Source organism: Penicillium manginii (assembly GCF_028828005.1).
Source record: "Penicillium manginii strain IBT 31320 chromosome Unknown utg000010l:1.0-1143873.0:1.0-1144522.0, whole genome shotgun sequence".
Taxonomy (NCBI): Eukaryota; Fungi; Ascomycota; class Eurotiomycetes; order Eurotiales; family Aspergillaceae; genus Penicillium; species Penicillium manginii.
The window spans coordinates 712,064-728,735 of record NW_026643111.1 but is presented as its reverse complement, the minus strand read 5'-3'; the positions used below and the strand labels follow the sequence as shown (position 1 = coordinate 728,735).

General features: G+C 49.9%; 7 protein-coding genes across 7 annotated transcripts; 4 read left to right on the top strand and 3 right to left on the bottom strand.

Annotated features, from left to right (window-relative positions):
- Positions 1-297: 297 nt before the first annotated feature.
- On the bottom strand, positions 298-1,293 carry N7533_013170 (uncharacterized protein; the record flags this gene model as incomplete). Its single annotated transcript, XM_057109820.1, has 1 exon — positions 298-1,293. The coding sequence occupies one exon, from the start codon at positions 1,291-1,293 to the stop codon at positions 298-300; it is 996 nt and encodes a 331-aa protein (XP_056953405.1).
- A 1,541-nt stretch (positions 1,294-2,834) lies between these two features.
- On the top strand, positions 2,835-4,317 carry N7533_013169 (putative Snf1 kinase complex beta-subunit Gal83; the record flags this gene model as incomplete). The annotated part of the gene is made up of 3 exons (XM_057109819.1): positions 2,835-3,568; positions 3,630-4,206; positions 4,273-4,317. 3 exons carry the CDS (start codon positions 2,835-2,837, stop codon positions 4,315-4,317), a joined length of 1,356 nt encoding a protein of 451 aa, XP_056953404.1.
- Positions 4,318-4,924: 607 nt separating this feature from the next.
- Positions 4,925-6,109, bottom strand: kae1 (O-sialoglycoprotein endopeptidase; the record flags this gene model as incomplete). The annotated part of the gene is made up of 1 exon (XM_057109818.1): positions 4,925-6,109. The coding sequence occupies one exon, from the start codon at positions 6,107-6,109 to the stop codon at positions 4,925-4,927; it is 1,185 nt and encodes a 394-aa protein (XP_056953403.1).
- Positions 6,110-6,500: 391 nt separating this feature from the next.
- N7533_013167 (ribosomal lysine N-methyltransferase) lies at positions 6,501-8,132 on the top strand (the record flags this gene model as incomplete). The annotated part of the gene is made up of 5 exons (XM_057109817.1): positions 6,501-6,651; positions 6,764-6,868; positions 6,906-7,363; positions 7,426-7,653; positions 7,728-8,132. 5 exons carry the CDS (start codon positions 6,501-6,503, stop codon positions 8,130-8,132), a joined length of 1,347 nt encoding a protein of 448 aa, XP_056953402.1.
- A 677-nt stretch (positions 8,133-8,809) lies between these two features.
- Positions 8,810-10,802, bottom strand: N7533_013166 (uncharacterized protein; the record flags this gene model as incomplete). The annotated part of the gene is made up of 5 exons (XM_057109816.1): positions 8,810-9,066; positions 9,153-9,597; positions 9,660-9,956; positions 10,031-10,510; positions 10,644-10,802. 5 exons carry the CDS (start codon positions 10,800-10,802, stop codon positions 8,810-8,812), a joined length of 1,638 nt encoding a protein of 545 aa, XP_056953401.1.
- Positions 10,803-11,327: 525 nt separating this feature from the next.
- On the top strand, positions 11,328-12,201 carry cnaB (calcineurin regulatory subunit B; the record flags this gene model as incomplete). Its single annotated transcript, XM_057109815.1, has 5 exons — positions 11,328-11,436; positions 11,502-11,554; positions 11,621-11,694; positions 11,764-12,098; positions 12,191-12,201. 5 exons carry the CDS (start codon positions 11,328-11,330, stop codon positions 12,199-12,201), a joined length of 582 nt encoding a protein of 193 aa, XP_056953400.1.
- A 2,534-nt stretch (positions 12,202-14,735) lies between these two features.
- N7533_013164 (uncharacterized protein) lies at positions 14,736-16,400 on the top strand (the record flags this gene model as incomplete). The annotated part of the gene is made up of 3 exons (XM_057109814.1): positions 14,736-15,585; positions 15,915-16,181; positions 16,306-16,400. The coding sequence occupies 3 exons, from the start codon at positions 14,736-14,738 to the stop codon at positions 16,398-16,400; spliced, it is 1,212 nt and encodes a 403-aa protein (XP_056953399.1).
- Between the last annotated feature and the right edge of the window lie 272 nt (positions 16,401-16,672).

The window sequence follows — 16,672 nt, the reverse complement described above, 5'->3', positions numbered from 1 at the left end:
ATTTGGACTGGAATTTGTAAATGCTATTCTTTTATGAAGTTATTATTGTATTGTATCAATACTTGAAGCTATCCATAAACAAAAATAATAGATTAAATACGATATAGGGGTATATATAACAACAGATGACATCCAGCCCCCATCGCCGTCCATTCAAAGTCTCTCATTCACAACATTTGAATGGAAGAATACAAAGAGTTCATAGGAGACTCTCTCATTCCAGGTTGAATTATCTCTTCGCCTAAACTAGGCGAAAATGCGATGGGTGGGTGTTCGCGGACCGTCCAAGGACAGAGCTCATTGCAGTTCTCCACGCCAATGGACGGTTCTGCAGGATGGATTCTTTGAACCCCCCCAAGCAGCATCGGGCACATTGCCAGAGCCTCCGAGAGATCTTTGTGTCCAAAAAGAGTATGTGACCTTGCCGCCCTCTTCAGTATTGTACGGCTGTTTCCGACGACATTTGAGTGTTGTGTCACACGCACTACAAACCGTAATCCGTTTGCAAGACGCACAAAATGAATCGAAAACCCGACAAATGGTGGACTGGTAAACACTCGATAACCAAAGGTCAACAGAGCGATGGGCACATCCGAAGCGCGGTGTCATGTATTCCTCCTTGCCAACCTGGCCGGATTCGGTTGTAAGTTGATACTCCGAGTGCATAACCAACTGATCCTCTTCATTCAACTCAGGGAATAATGACATCTTGAGTTGAGTTGGTCCGTATTGTTCCGTGCACGAGTGCCAGCAATAGCGATCGGAGACCGTATTTCCAAACTGCGAGTTCAGGGCTCGCAGTGAAATCTTTCGTACCCGAAGATGGTCGATGAGATCCAGTTTATCGCGGAATGTCAATTTCTTGCACGGGCATAAATCAACGATGCCGGCCAGTTCACCCACATTGCAAGTTCTATTCTCAGCCTTGCGTCGGATTTCTCTCGATGAGAAGGCGGTTCGTGGGTGTAACTTCAGGCATTTGGAGCATGTGCGCCAGCGGCTATTCTCCAAGAGTGTAATGAATTGCCACCGTGGTGTAGCAAAATTATGGCCATTGCGATAATGGTGAAAGAGAGGGGCGAAGTCGCGGGTGAATCGTAAGGATTTCGAGCTGAGAATTTCGCCTGAAATAGCGAGCATGCGCTTGCAGGTTAGGGCGAAGGCGGCTTCGGGGATCAGCGTGAGGTGGGAGTTGATCTCAAGCAGTAACTCGGTTGGTAATTCCATGAGGTGGCAGCGTCCGGGCTGCTCTTTTTGCTGCTTTCGCAAGCGGGTGTGTGGCCAGGACTTCATTCTGATGACTGTCTTCAGTTTTTCAGTGGCTCTGTGAAGGCGCTCTGGTACGATGGAAGTGGGCTCTGTAAAAGCCATGGAAATCGGTCGATGTAACGTCTTTGTCTAGGACGGGTTCCTTTTCAGAGTGTCGCAAAGAAGGTCCGTGGGTGTGCTTTCTTTGTCTGGGTCGGGCTATTCTATTCTTCAATATATCGGAGTAAGATTCCCGCTTGGAGTAGGAATTATGATGCTTCTGTTTCTCGGTGGGATGTGCTGAATTATCATATTGGAGTTGACGGGGTCTGCATCTTGTGACGAACAGGCGGGAGAAACTTCAAAAAGGAAATAGAGCAGAGAAGGGGATCTTTTGACCTAGAAGTATGCTCTGGAATGAGAAATAGTTGCACGAAAACGGACCATGAGACTGGATCATGGAGAGCCGATGACAATGTTATCAGCATTACATCTATGGAGGGCAGTGTTGGGCGAACTGATCATCATCAAGGCACGCGCCGTTTTTTGTCCGATGATCCCGAAGCAGGGGCCCGACCCATCCTTATGCATCGAAATTTCCCTAATAGAGAGAGACTTCTCTAAAACAATGTCTATTGTTGGAACTGGGTTCAGGAGCTTTCGGATTCTCCGCCGGAAGCTATCAACGATTCAAGGTTTACTTCCGTTTGCGGCGATGCGGCGAACATTTCATCACCACTCCTTCCATTGCTCTTGTTTGAAGAATGGAAACGCTCACGAATATTATAATTTATTTCATGGAAAAATATACCGAGGCAGAATCCTGTGGAAGATGTGCTCATCATGACCTTGTCAACTGACAAACAGCCCTAATGTTCCATGTTCCCATGACTTTAACGCCAAGAGGTAACGTGATTCAGCCCCACCATACCATTATCAATCTGTATATATAAAACAAGATGATTAATTGACTTGGGTACGCAGCTTTTAATATGATTATCGTATGCATAATTTGAAGCCAGAATATTGCTCCAATCTTCAGGAATATTGGTTTCCAATGCTAGAGTGAATGGTTTCCCACCGATCTTTGATTTGCCAATTATAGGCGCCGAAAGAGGACGATCCCGGATGACTAAGGCCGATCCCAATGCGATTAATCACGTGATGTATAATATACAGCAGAGAGCTCCGAGTATGCATACAGCTGTATGGTAATACCCTGTTGATCTATAAGAAAGTAGGCCGAAGTATGAGATAAAATGATTAGAGTTATGAATAATGGATATACCTACATGGATCGCAACAAAATAAAGAAATACGTTGTTCCATTCTGTCGAGAACCTGGGGAAGACCGAATTATGACCGAGCCCTAAGCCCTGTCCCAATTGGGTACCCAGCGTCATGGGCCTCGACCTTCTACCTCGTACTCCTTGGCGTATCATGATCTAAGGACAACATCTCCAATGCTTTCAACTTGATCGGTGGTTTTCTCAAACGCCCTTCTCCTCCGCCAACGTCCCCCCTCCCACCCACCTTCCGGTAAAACTCAGAGTCGACTCGATCTTGCATTTCCTACCCCGCCTTCGATGGGCAATAACCCTTCCAAAGGCGGCGGCGATGCGCCGTCGGGCCATGTCCCCAATACCCAGGGAGATCGAAAGGTCGTTCGCCGAACATCTCTCAATGCGATTCCGACACACAAAGCTACTGTAGCCGACCCTTCCGCTTCAAGGGAGACAGCTGCCGGCCACTCAGCGGGTTACCAAGGCTCCGTTCAACACCAGCTACAGTCACGAAACACCCCCGAACCTACCGCCCGAACCCCCAGAAAGTCAGAGAAATATCATTCGAAGAGTCCTGAATATACCCAGGGGAAGAATGTCCCGGCGCCGGATCTCTCCAACCCGGTGCAAGTCCCAGTTGCGCGCCATGCCGCGGGACGCGATCCAATGGCCCCCTCGGCTCCGCCCATGAGTTCCTACTATAATGCAGCGCAACATCTCCAACGACCTCCACGATTGCCGTTACCTATCGCCGATTCCACCGCCACTCCAGGGTCCCCTATTATGGGGCCCGAAGATTCGCACATACAATCGATGCCAGCGGATCGACTTCTCGACGACCAAATGAACCAAGAGACCTCCCATATTAGCAGCGAGGCCATGGACGGCGAGGAGTTGGCAGATGAACTCCAACCGTTCACCACCAGTGGAGTTGGAAAGGCTGTGCCTACAATTATAGAGTGGTCTGCACCGGGTCAAAAAGTTTATGTTACTGGTACCTTCGTCAACTGGGAGAAGAAGTTCCGACTACACCGAGGGTAAGCACGGCCTCGAGCAATATCGAAATTTCAGGATGCAGATTGGCTAATTATCTCACAGCGAATATGATGGTGCAGTCATGTCGACTACATTGAATCTCCGCCCCGGAACCCACCACTTGAAATTCATCGTCGACGGAGAAATGCGAGCATCCGATACTCTTCCAACCGCAGTAGATTTCACCAACCACCTCGTTAATTACGTCGAAATCAGCGCCGACGATGCCCGCAGAGACAACGACACCCCGGCGGGTGTCAACGACTCGCAGAATATAGTGGATGGCTCCCGGGATGGAAAATCCGAAGAGACAACCGACGACCCCCCGAAAAAAGAAGAAATCGAGGAAGAGGTTCCACCCGGTGATTTCGGCGGTGCAATCCCCCAGTTCCTCGCCGATCTAGATAAAGAAGAAGACAGCTCGGCATATATTCAAGCTGCGAATGTCATTGGGGACACTGCGACACCTCCAAGTCTACCTTTATTCCTTGGCAAATCCATTCTCAACAGCACGACTCCTACCAAAGATGATAGCAGTGTTCTCAATTACCCCAACCACACTGTCTTAAACCATCTTGCCACCAGCAGCATCAAAAATGGTGTGCTCGCCACGAGTGTGACGACCAGATACAAGCGAAAGGTGAGAAAGAGAAGCCCCCCCCGGCCACATCTTATTTTGGAGAAATAAATTGACTCTTTTCATTAGTATGTCACAACCATCTTGTACAAACCAACCGGTGATCTGGAGTAAGCGATACTTTCAACATATGGTGTGGGTTTTTACACTTGCGGATTTTGATATTTCGAGCCATTTCCATGAAATATTACTTGTGGACATTATGCAAAGTCCTCGCACTGCATCAAGAATTTGACGTTCTGTAAATTGGAGTTTAGTTCGGCGTTGTTCTGTGGTTTATTTTGCATTTCATCCCCAATATCTCCAGAACACAGCGACAATTTTGCGTGTCTTTTTGTTGACCGGGTTATCTTATGAGAATTCATCCAACCTGTTAAGCTGAAACATCGGAAATATAATATACAGCGAAGTGTCCCTTAACGATGATGAAGTTCAAGAAGTAATTAATTAGTTTAGGTGTAGTATCGAGTAGAACCATGTCGCGTTTTAGTATTGCAGAGGACTTTCATTTACAAGCACCCCATAGATGCTAAAAGGTTCATTTGAAACATCCCACTGAAGCACCACTGTTCTTTTCTTACAATACTCGTCTAAGTATGATCGATTTACAGATGTCTTTTATGGCACTGAATGTATTCTTTCTTTCATATCACATAATCATATCTATTTTATTCCGTCCCGGTGACTGTTTCCTTTCAAGATCACCCCAAAGTATGCAACATTAATCCTCCCGCCATTTAACATGCACTTCATCCGTCCGGAATCGCTGTGTGCAAGAAGAGTCCTTCAGAGGCGTCCGGAAGCCGGACTGATAAGCCAGCATTCCAGCTTGCGCGATCATGATTCCATTATCAATGCAAAAGCGTTCATCCGTGGCATAAACACTGCCACCACGATCCCGTGCCATAATACCCATCATCTCTTGTAGTCTCTCGTTGGAGCCCACGCCGCCAACGATAAGAACTTGTTTAGATCCAACATGTGCCATTGCACGCTCAGTGATCTCAACAAGCATAGCGTATACAGTTTCCTGAAGAGAGAAACACAGATCCGCACGTGTCGGTTTGTTGTCAGAGTCTTTGTCTTGGCTTGTCTGCTCCACGTTCGAGGCCCTTTCGGCATCTTCTCTCGCCCGTTCCTCCCCTCCTAACCCCAACGTCGCAGCCAATGAATCGATCGCTGCTAAAATCCCAGAAAAGGAGACATCCATGCCCTTCACCACGTATGGAAGGTCTACTAGTTGCTTGCCTTGCTTAGCAAGCTGCTCGATATTATAACCCGGAAAAGGGTCGTTGGATATGTGTAATGTGCGGGCGAATCGGTCCAAACAGTTTCCCACGGCGATATCGAGAGTCTCGCCGAAAATGCGGTACCGTTGAGAGCTGTACGCGATCACTTGTGTATTGCCGCCAGAGACGTATAGGACGACGGGGTTGGTTGCGCCGGTAATTAGACGACCCATTTCAATGTCTATGAAGAAGAGAGGAGAAGAGTTAGCCAGTATGCTTCGGTATAAAGGGAATATAATGCCGTATTTCTCAAAAGAATACTCACGTCCTACACAGTGATTTACTCCGATCAATGCCTTGCCCCAAAGAAGACTCAGCATGCGCGCCGCAATCGCAACGGCTTGTAGCGGGGCACCCATTCCAGGTCCCTGGGTGAAGCAAATGCAATCGACCTCCTCAACCGACACTTGGGCTTCCTTGAGGGCTCCCTTCACCAAGTTGACAACCCATGCTCGGTGGTGACGCGCCACATCTTTGGGCAAAAAGCCTTCTCCAGGTGGGGAAACATAGGTGTGTCGAATGTTTGCGAGGACTTGTGGTGGGCTGCCATCTTTGGGATGTGACATGATACCGATACCAATCTTGTTGGCAGAGCCCTCCATACCAATGGCGATCATCTTGGCAGCTGATATGGAAATAATTGAACCAAGAAAGAATGAGCTTTCATATGCTGCTGTGTAGATGGGATGCCCGGTCACCTCAGGCAAGGTCATGCCGATTTTCGTTATCGTTATCGGCTTAAAGCGGCGCCATGGGGCATTTCCGTTTCTCCGAACGTTCTCCGAAGGAAAGTTATGAATAATTACGGGTCCTCCATCTACATACTCTTTTACCCTTTCATTTTCCTTCCCCCCCCACTCCTCCAACTCTTCCAAATCTCTCGCCCTTTCTCGTTTTGGACATCCGAGCAGAGACTGGAATAAGGATCTATTATCCAGTCTTTTCTTCCCCCCCACCTCTCCTTAACTCCCCATTCTTTCTTTCGATTACAACTACATCTCATACAACATGTCCTCCTCCACCCACTTTTCCGACCCATCAAGCTTCCAGCAACAGTCAAACAACTTCACTTCTTGGCTGGAAGGAAGCCCGGGTGTCAAGGTCAACTCCAAGATCTTCCTAGCCGACCTTCGAGCGAATGGTGCTGGACGAGGAATCGGTAAATTGCAATTCCAACCCACCCCCACCACCACACAAAATCCGAAGTGTTCAACAAATTGGCTTCATAAGAAAAGCACCCTCGCTAACAATATCTCCTCTTGTGACAATAGTGGCCCGATCAAACATCGAAGAAGGAGAAGAACTATTCTCGATCCCGCGCTCCCTAATTCTCGCCGTGCAGAATTCAGACCTGAAGTCCCTGCTCCCCCCAAGATGTGGAGAACCTGGGCCCCTGGCTGTCCCTGATGCTAGTGATGATATACGAATACCTAAAGGGACCCTCGTCTCAATGGGCAGCTTACTTCCAAATTCTGCCCACCCAATTTGACACATTGATGTTCTGGTCCGCGGCGGAATTGCATGAATTGCAGGCCAGTGCCATTGTTGACAAGATTGGCAAACAGGGTGCCGATGAGTCTATCCTGGGGTCAATCGCCCCAGCTGTACGGGCGAACCCGTCTCTATTCCCGCCTGTTGGTCAAATCTCTTCATACGAGGGTGACGCCGGTGCTGCCGTTCTGCTGGAACTTGCTCACATGATGGGTTCTCTCATCATGGCTTATGCTTTTGACATTGAGAAACCCGAAGATGATGATGACGAAATGAACGATGCGGATGATAGCTATATGACCGATGATGAAGAAGAGCAGCTACCCAAGGGCATGGTCCCTCTGGCTGATCTCCTGAATGCCGACGCTGACCGCAACAATGTGGGTAGAAACTGTTCCTGGATCCCGACAGACTAGTCCTTTCTAACAACCCACCCATCTAGGCCCGTTTATACCAAGAAGAAGAGTCCTTGATCATGCGTGCATTGAAACCCATCCGTGAAAACGAGGAGATTTTCAATGACTACGGAGAGATTCCTCGCGCAGACCTACTCCGCCGCTACGGCTACGTGACAGAAAACTACGCCCCATTCGACGTCGTTGAACTATCCCTGAGAGATATCTGCCAATCAGCCGGTCTTCCTACCGATAATTTGGAATCGCAACCGAGGGTACGCCAACGCAACTACAGCGAACTTTACCATCGCTGCGCCTTATCTGGACAATTGACTAATTTTGATTCCAGCTTCAATTCCTCGACGAGCATGAAGTCTTGGAAGACGGATACGTCATCCCGAGACCCTTGAACAATGCCTCACTTGAGGACATTCTACCTGCAGAATTAGTCGTTCTACTCACGACGCTGACGCAGACACCCGAGGAATTCGAACAGCGCCAATCCAAAAACAAGCTGCCAAAGCCATCCATGGATTTGAAACAGGCCACTCTTCTCTACAAGGCCTTCCAGACCAAGCAAGCTCAATATGCAACATCGCTCGCTCAGGACACCCAACTCCTTCAAAGTCTTTCCTCACCTGCGTCTCTGGAAGGGTCATCTCGTCGGCTGAAGATGGCTCTCCAGGTACGTATGGGCGAGAAGGAAATTTTCCAGGCTGTTCTGGCGATGCTTGAATCCATCGGTGCAGCTTGATTTTTCAAACGAACAACGAACTACACGACCAACGGCCCCGAGAGTGGTGGTTGAGGTGGATATCGGACATACGCTTTATCGGAGCAGGGGCTCGCAGTGGCCTAACGAACTACGTTACGAAGCCAGCAGGTCCAAAAAAGTGTCAAAATATTGGCGAGTGATTATATTTCTGTTAGATTTTGGAAGTTCTCCTTTTCTGCCCTTGTTCCCTTTTTTTCCATCATCACAGGCATCATAACTTCGGTTATCCATCATACAAAACAGCGGTCTCTTCGACCTGCGCGCTCTCCTCCACCAGAAATCAAAGGTTATATGTACACTAACAAACGCAGACATACCCGCCAAGATGCTGGACCAGCAAGATGACGGGGCAGTTGCAACAGTATCGAAGGGTAAAGGGGGGAGAGGAGGAAGAAAACGAAGAAAAAGAAGAAGAAAGGGGGTGGGCGTGAAAAGCAAGGAAGAGGGAAAAAAGCACAAGCGGGTCCATCAATCCCTTCGTCGCCCACGATATTCGTCAAAACATGAAGGGTACTAAAACTACAGTGTGGGAGAAGGTGAAAAGTGATAAGGTGAGGTGCGGTGGGGCGACGGGATGATGGGGAAAAAACAAAACGCCCGCCAAATGCTGCAAAAGGAAAAAAAAGAAAAACGTTAAAAGAGAAGAGAATGACGAATCAAGCCTCCGATGGTGCAGCGACCATAGCTGGCGGAGCTGGTGGAGCTCCATTCGGCCCTGGGGCATTGCCGGCTTGATCGGCTTGCAATCGTCGTTGGGCTTGGGCCTGAGCTGCTGCTTGTGCTTGCGCCTGCGCCTGCGCATGAGCAGCTACTGCGGCCTGTTCCCGCGCCTTGGCCATGGTGATGGCCCGGTGTTGCATGATCTGAATGCTATAACCATCCGTTTCATACGAGGACTCTTCATCGGAGTCTTCTTGATCGAACTTGAATCGATCAGTCCGGAGGGGGTCCATTTCGATTTTACAGCGTGCCGCAAGATTTCGACGGTCGATCATTAACCTTCCGCCACGACCAACTCGTCTCCGGAATGACGGTATACGAGACGGTTCTTCATGCAGCTCCATGGCCCTCGAGGCAAGTTTATCCCCCCGCCGGAGAGGGGGCTGGTGACGTCCAGTGCCGTGTCCATTGCATCAGCCGATGCCTCTGAGGATGGCGGAGTGGGCAATTGTGCAGTAAAGGCCGGACGGAAAGCCGCATTGTCGAATGTCCTTTCTGGGGATGGTGACAGCGGCGCACGGGTGTGGTCTACAAAGCCCTCGTTCCACTTGATGTGCTTTGCGATATTCTGCTTGATATCGCGCATAATCTCGTTCTCCTTCTCCGCCTGGTGATCTTCCAATAATTGAAGATCTTCTGCCCCTTGCAATCCTGCCTTGAGGGGCATGCGTATTTGGGGAGCAGTGGGTTGTCGAGATGCCATCTCGGGTTGCTTTTTCTTGGGCTGAGTCGGGGGATGTTAGCAAATATGCAGCAAGGACAAGGTACAGGACCAGGAGAACATACCTTTTGGTTAATGAGGTCCTCATCATCGTCCTTGATGTTGAGCTTGCGCTTCATATCCCTAACCTCAGAGCGCTGTGCGAACAGGGTTCGTTCCATGGAAAGCACTTCTTTCCGAGCAACCTCACGTTGACGCACCAAGGCAACCAATTGCCGCGCATCTTCAAGCTCCTTGCGAAGCCTCCGCAACTTCTCCGCGCTCTGGGCATCCCGACCACGCGTTTTGCGGATCTGACGAACCTCACGACGACGGAAGCAGACATACGGATCGCTGTCATCAGTATCCTGGCCAGTCTCAAACTACAGAGGTTCGATTGTTAGTAGAGTATTCCTCTGAAAGTACGGGCGGTTACAAGGGCGCGATTGCGACTTACCTTCAAGCGTGGCTCAAGCGAACGATTTCCGGCTGCGATTCGTTGTGACTTCCAATGCTCATAGATGTCTTTCGCAAAGCGCTTCACGCACTCTTCCACTGCAGCATCCATGGAATCTTCCATGTCCGCAAATGCCAGAACGGGCGGGCTATCCACGGCCGCGAATGGCTGTTTGGCTTCGGCAGTCTCCTCAAAGAAGTTCATTGTAGCTTCAAACTCATCTTCTGAACACCGGGCATCCGGGTTCTTCTGATTGAAGATCTTGAGAAAGACATCGTCCTCTGTGTTCATGTTATAAGGACAGCCACAGCAGTCCTCCACCGTGGAGGAGAACCTGATATATGTCGAAGGCTGCGAGAAGATTGGAGGATACAATTCGTCATATTGGAGGTTACTGAGGATAGTTTCAGGGGTTGGGATATGCGCGGCATTAACATTGCCTTTGGCAGTGGCATTGATCGCGACTTGTAAGTGGAATTCCTAACGTGGCGCGTCTCGAGTCAGCATCGTGAAAATTTCGTGTCGCTTTGGTGATGTCATCACGTGATGATATGCAGGGATGAGGCTAGGCTAAAATTAGGCACGGGGGGGGGAGGATGGGAAGGACACTTACGGACTCTTCGGCCTTTTCCACGCCGGTTTCGATCTGTTGGAGTGTAGACTGGAGTTCGTCGTCGATTACATCGATCTCATCTTCGCGAACGATGGGTATGGACGCCTTAGCAGTGAGCTTTTTAGGGCGCGTCCGGCCCAGGCCCCCGTACCGAGTCATAGCGTCGGAACGCGCAATAGGGCAACGACCATGGGCGGGATTGGGATAAAAGGAGGCTCGATCGAAAGGTTAGGTCATGCAGTATCTCGTAGTCGTATTTTTGAGATGAAAATTGATGGAAGAGGGGGTGATAATGACGGTTAAAGTTGATCGGATTCGCGGCAGGCGGTTGGATTGACGTTGTAATGTCACCTGGTGATGGCCTGTTTTGCCGCCCGCACGGCCTCAGGGGCTCGCTTGCCTGTCCCGTTCCGGTTAGTCACTTGGATCAAAGGGGTTAGTGCGGGGCTGGGCATTATCAAACTTGCTCGCTGGTATCATTCTGGCTATTCTGGTGGTCCTTTCTACCCCGGCTTTGTTTGTCTCCGCTCTATTCTAGTTCTCCATCGGTGCTTGGTCTTGTCTTGTCTCATCTTGGTCTTCAACCTTCGTTGACTCTTTTCATTCCTTTCCGCCTTCCGCCCTCCGCCCTCCGCCCGCTACCCTTTCACCTTTCCCCTCACATTCCCCCCCCCCTCATTCGCAATGGACCAGTCATCCGAACCCAACAACGCCGCCATGCACAATGTGGCGCGCCGACGAGGCTCCGTTGGAACTACACAACTGTTCGATAATATTATTTCGACCTCAAATTGTTTGCTATCCCCCGGTCGTGACGTCAGGACGAAGTCATGAGCTTCCCGCTGACACTCAAAACAGTCGATCGCGATGAGGTGGATCGCCTGCGCAAGCGATTCATGAAGCTTGATAAGGTTCGATCAGCATGGAATTACTTCTAAAACCCCCCCTCAGCAATGTACTAACAACTCGATCTCCAGGATGGCTCCGGTACGATCGATCGCGACGAGTTCCTGTCCTTGCCTCAGGTATCCTCCAACCCGCTTGCCACGAGGTACGTCCACGCTGTCCGATCTTCTCAACAGGGCCCCGCCACGACCCATATTGACCCAATTTATAATAGAATGATTGCGATTTTCGATGAGGATGGTGGTGGTGATGTCGATTTCCAAGAGTTCGTGACCGGCCTGTCGGCCTTCAGTTCCAAGGGCAACAAACAGGAGAAGCTTCGATTTGCATTCAAGGTCTACGATATCGATCGCGACGGATATATCTCCAACGGTGAACTTTTCATCGTGTTGAAGATGATGGTGGGCAACAACCTCAAGGATGTGCAACTGCAGCAGATTGTGGACAAGACCATTATGGAGGCCGATAAGGACCAGGATGGACGCATTAGTTTCGAGGAGTTTCAAGACATGGTGGAGAGCACGGATGTTAACTTGAGCATGACACTGAGTAGGTCTCGCCTCATCTCCTCTTCTCCTTTCCTTCTACATAGGGATTGTGTTTTGTCATGCTGGCAGATCCATTTGCTAACGCGGTATCAGATCAAATATAAACCCGGCGATGGACATACTGGGAGCTCTACCATTGGTACTGGGCTGCGCTTGACTGCACTTCTCTGCGTGCATTCCCCTTTTTGTGTTTTATTTTATTGTTTTGGGGTTCACCTTCTGTTGTCCCTCTCGTTCTCATGTCCCTCCTCACTCTCTTTGTGGTGAATCCATGCAGGTGGGCTTTCCGCCTTATGACTCTATGACCAGCGACGTGATGTGCTTTTTTTCCCTTCCTGCAATGTAGTTTACTGCCAATGATATTCCTATCCCTCCCAAACCTCGGGCCAACCTCCGGCCGAACTGTAAGTCTCGTGGTGAGGTGCAATCTCAACCGGGAGGGGGGGGTCCAGTCGCAATTCCAATCCCATTCCACAGCTTTCCTTTCCCACCCATTCTGCCTCGCCGGGGAGCTCTCGGTGTCACTATTCCTCCGAGTAGAAGCAGCAAAGCCCAGCTCGGCTATAAATGGACATTGTCAGCTGACAGGGGACTAGAAACGTCAGCCGTGGTGAAACTACCCAGGCTCCCAGTTGCGGCCAGTATACCGAAGGCGAAGGGTGTACAGGAGGGCGTGCCAGATCAGACCGAGTCCCGGGTTGTGCAGATTGCATCATTGACCTAGTCTCGAGGGCTGGTCGGAACAAGATGAAACCCACAATTTTTCTTTTCTTTTCTTCCCCCTTGACGTCGGCACTGTCCCCATCCCAACCAAAGTATCGGATCTGGTTGGGGGCGGAACGAATCCTGGGGGCGGGATTTTGACTTGACACTTGACTTGACTTGACATCTCTGGCTCCACTTCACTATCGTCAACCTACGTGTCTTGGGTCGATTCAATCTTGCTGCAGATTGCAGATCCGGACGATGCCCGATGTGTATTTCAAATCCTTACTCCCTGGCTTCCCAAGAGGCTTTTTTTTTTTCTCTCCCTCTCTCTTACTTTCTCTCCGTACTTCTGACCCAAGTGGATCTACAGTGCCCTGCTCTTTTGTTGCAGATATCCGAGAAGGAAGGGGGAGGGAGGAGGGGAAAGGAACAGCAGTGCAGCAGCTGTCCGAGCAATAATATGCGCCCCGGAATGTCCAGTCACCCTCCTTCGAACCCCCCTTTTATTATTATTGTCATTATTGTTACGGAGTGCTACGGAGTACTTCGGCGTACTACTATTATTGCTACATATTATCATATCATCTATCATATTATCATTCTTCTCCTCCTCACTCCGCTTCTTTCTCTTCTCTCTCTTCTCTCTCTTCCTTTTCTTCTTCCCCCCCCTCTCCGGTTGACTGTACTACAGCTATACTTTTTTTTGACGAGCTGAATACGACTCATCCTTCAGGTCTGCTTACTCTTGATTTCTCCGTGGCTGAAAATAAGGAGAGGGAGAGGAGGGGAGGGAATTCAATCCGTTCCCATAAGGGCCTGGTCTCCTCAGCCCCATCTCTCGCAAGTTACACATCCAAAAAGAAACAGAAAAAATAATAATCATAATAATCATAATAATCAAAAAAAAAAAGAAAAAAAGAAAAAAGGAAAAAGAAAAGAAAGACACACACCTGACCCTGTCATCCCTAGCTTTCGGGAAATCCACCAGGAACCAGCGCATCGGGTTCCCGGGCGATCGCAGACGCGAGTTCGTAGATCGGTGTGCGATCGTCGGCCTAGCGCCATCCCAAGTAGATAGTCTCAAATACTATCCCTTCCAGGTACCCGGTTCTCCACGAGTTGACCTTTTCTTGTTCTTATTCTGTTGCAGCCCTTTCGTTCATCGTCGCTTTCGCTTCTTACTGGTACGTTCGGCCCTTTCTTAGGGTCACTATTCTCCCCTCCCCCCCCCCTCTCTCATCTATCACCGTCCTTTATTTTATTTTATTTTATTTCCCCCCCCCCCCTCTCTCTGCTCATCTTACAATCAGATTCGTCATATTTGGAGCCCTATTTTTCTATTTTTGTGGATTCCATTTATTTGGTCCTATTGTTTTTAGGTCATCCGTGGCTTTGGCTTTGGATTTGGCTTCGTTTTATAAATCATCAATCATCTCGTCGCCAAACTCTCGTCCTCGTCTCCATGTAATCAATTCACTTCGACTTTTTTTTTCTTCTCGGTCGTCTTACTCTCACTCTCACTGCTTCTCGCTAAAGCATTCTTTATCGGTACGCCTCGTCTGACTCGGACTCCTGTTCTGACGCCCCATTCGGTGGCTATCAATCTTGAAATTCTCCGTGCCTATTTGTTGGGTCCACATCCAGATCTACATCATCTAGATCCCATGTCCACAAATATTTGCAAATACAAAGCAAATACAGCGGACAACTCCCACAAAATCACTCCATCAAACACTTCCACAAAGAAGGGAAAGGAAAATACCAAAACCTTGGGATAACCAGTGATCTACTGCAATATATCAAATTAAGCAATTTGAACTTGATACCAAATTATTCTTCCAAGCTGGCATCCTACGCAAGTCCGCCCTTGTCCCCCAACTCCCAACCTTGGGCCAATATCGACCTCCACGGGCTCCGGTGGGACGGCCTAATGGATGGCGACAGCCGCAAGCAGAATGAACGACTGATGGCAAGATCCGGAAATTCCAGGGCCAGGGGCCGTGCAGCCGACTCGTTCGAGTCTTCCAACATACATCCACGTGGAGACCCAACAGGGCTGTCGCAGGCGCCAGGCCGCGGGCCGATGTCCTACGACTACGAATACACAGGCACTTCCTTCGCCGGCGGCTCACTGCAGAGCAGCAACGACATGGCATCCTATCCACCCGAGTACGAACGGCCGCGCCAACATCAAGCGACGCCATCTACGAGCGGCCAGCAGCGCCGACGACCGCAAGAGGTGCCGCCGTTCGTGCAATACGAGTCCGCCATGCTGTACGGATTTGGTCAGCAGGGTCCAGCCCCAGGACCCTTTGAAGTTGTTCCACAGTACCCGCCACGGCACTCTGCAGCGATTGAGGCCCTGTCGAACCAGTTTGCCGTTCCACAATATTTCGCCCCCGAGGAACCCTCGCAGACGGGGGTCCCAGTCGGGCTCTCGCCTTATCTCAACGCGCAGATGCCATATAATCAACCTGGTCCCATGGCACGTCCGAGTACTATGCAACCCTTCCCCGCCAACATGACCGATTTCACCCCAATTGGCCCGACTAGCCGATTAGATCCTCCGCAGCATCAGCATCAGCAGCAGCCAGAAGGCTCCTCCGAGCCCCAGCAGGCCGTGGCCGTGGACGACTCTTCCAACCTCGACGAAGCGTATGCTCAGTACCGGCGAGCACTGCGCAGCACCTTTGACGACACGCGCGCCGGACGATTGGTGGAAGCCAGCCGATCGCTGCTGGAAATTTCCGAGTGGCTTGTGGCTAACGCTCGGGATTTGGGTAGGTTCGGCTCCTTTCCATGTTCTTTCATTTTTTACCTTGCGGGAGGTACAATGCTGGTACAAGGTTGCTGCCGCGCCCCAGAGCGTGCGGAAAGGTCGTACCACAATCGCACTCCGGCCTGGGCTCTGTTTTTTAAACCGGGGAGCTGTATTTTTTCTCTGCCTTTCTCATTGGTTTTTTATTCCTTTTTTTTTTCGCTTCCTTTCTTGCGCCTGCAGGCGCGGGTCATACAAGCATCATATGACAGGCGCAGCGGGGATTTGCCAAAGAGGGAAAAAGTATCAAAAAACGATGTACTAATTCTTTTCTCTGATATTTCGATATAGGAATTCTGCGCGATGATCATATTCTCTATCATGATCGATTACAACTCTGGAACGACTTTAACCTTTGTTGGTTAGCCGTGTGTCAAAAGCAGAAGGATCTGTTCCAGGACCTGGTCACGACGGGCCATTCACCAGCGCATACGAGTCTCATCGGTCGAGATCAGTTGGAAGCCATGGGCAAGGATCTGATCCACCTTTGCGATCAGTTAGAGCAGCATGGGCTGGTCGATTATCAATTGGGTATTTGGGAAGAAGAGATCCTATGTGGTAAGTAGATCGAAAAAAGAGCAGAATATGGACTCTACAACATTATCCATATTCCACTTTTCCCCCCTCTGGAATCAGGACGCATCGCAAAACGGGAACCCAAGTCTAACTCATCTTCCACTAGTCCTGGGCCAATGTCTAGATGTGATAGATAGTCGACCCGAACTCCTACGCGTCCATGCGCTACCCGAGCCCACGGCCGCGGCGCCCAGACCCTGAACCAGACCCTGAACCTGAGCCTGAACCACGGGAAGACCCAAGCCCTAATTGATCAACGAAATCGCCATCACGCACCTCAGATTCCAACCCTTCGGCTCCATACAGATACGGGCCCATCATCCATCTGGCGATCAATCGTCAGAGGTCCAGGTTAGCTGCGGGGCAAAATATGAGGTAGCAGCCGCCACGGCACAAGCTATTGCCTACTAGCGCCACGCCAATCAACCCACCCACACACGCGACGGGACGTGAGACGTGAGATCATTCCCAAA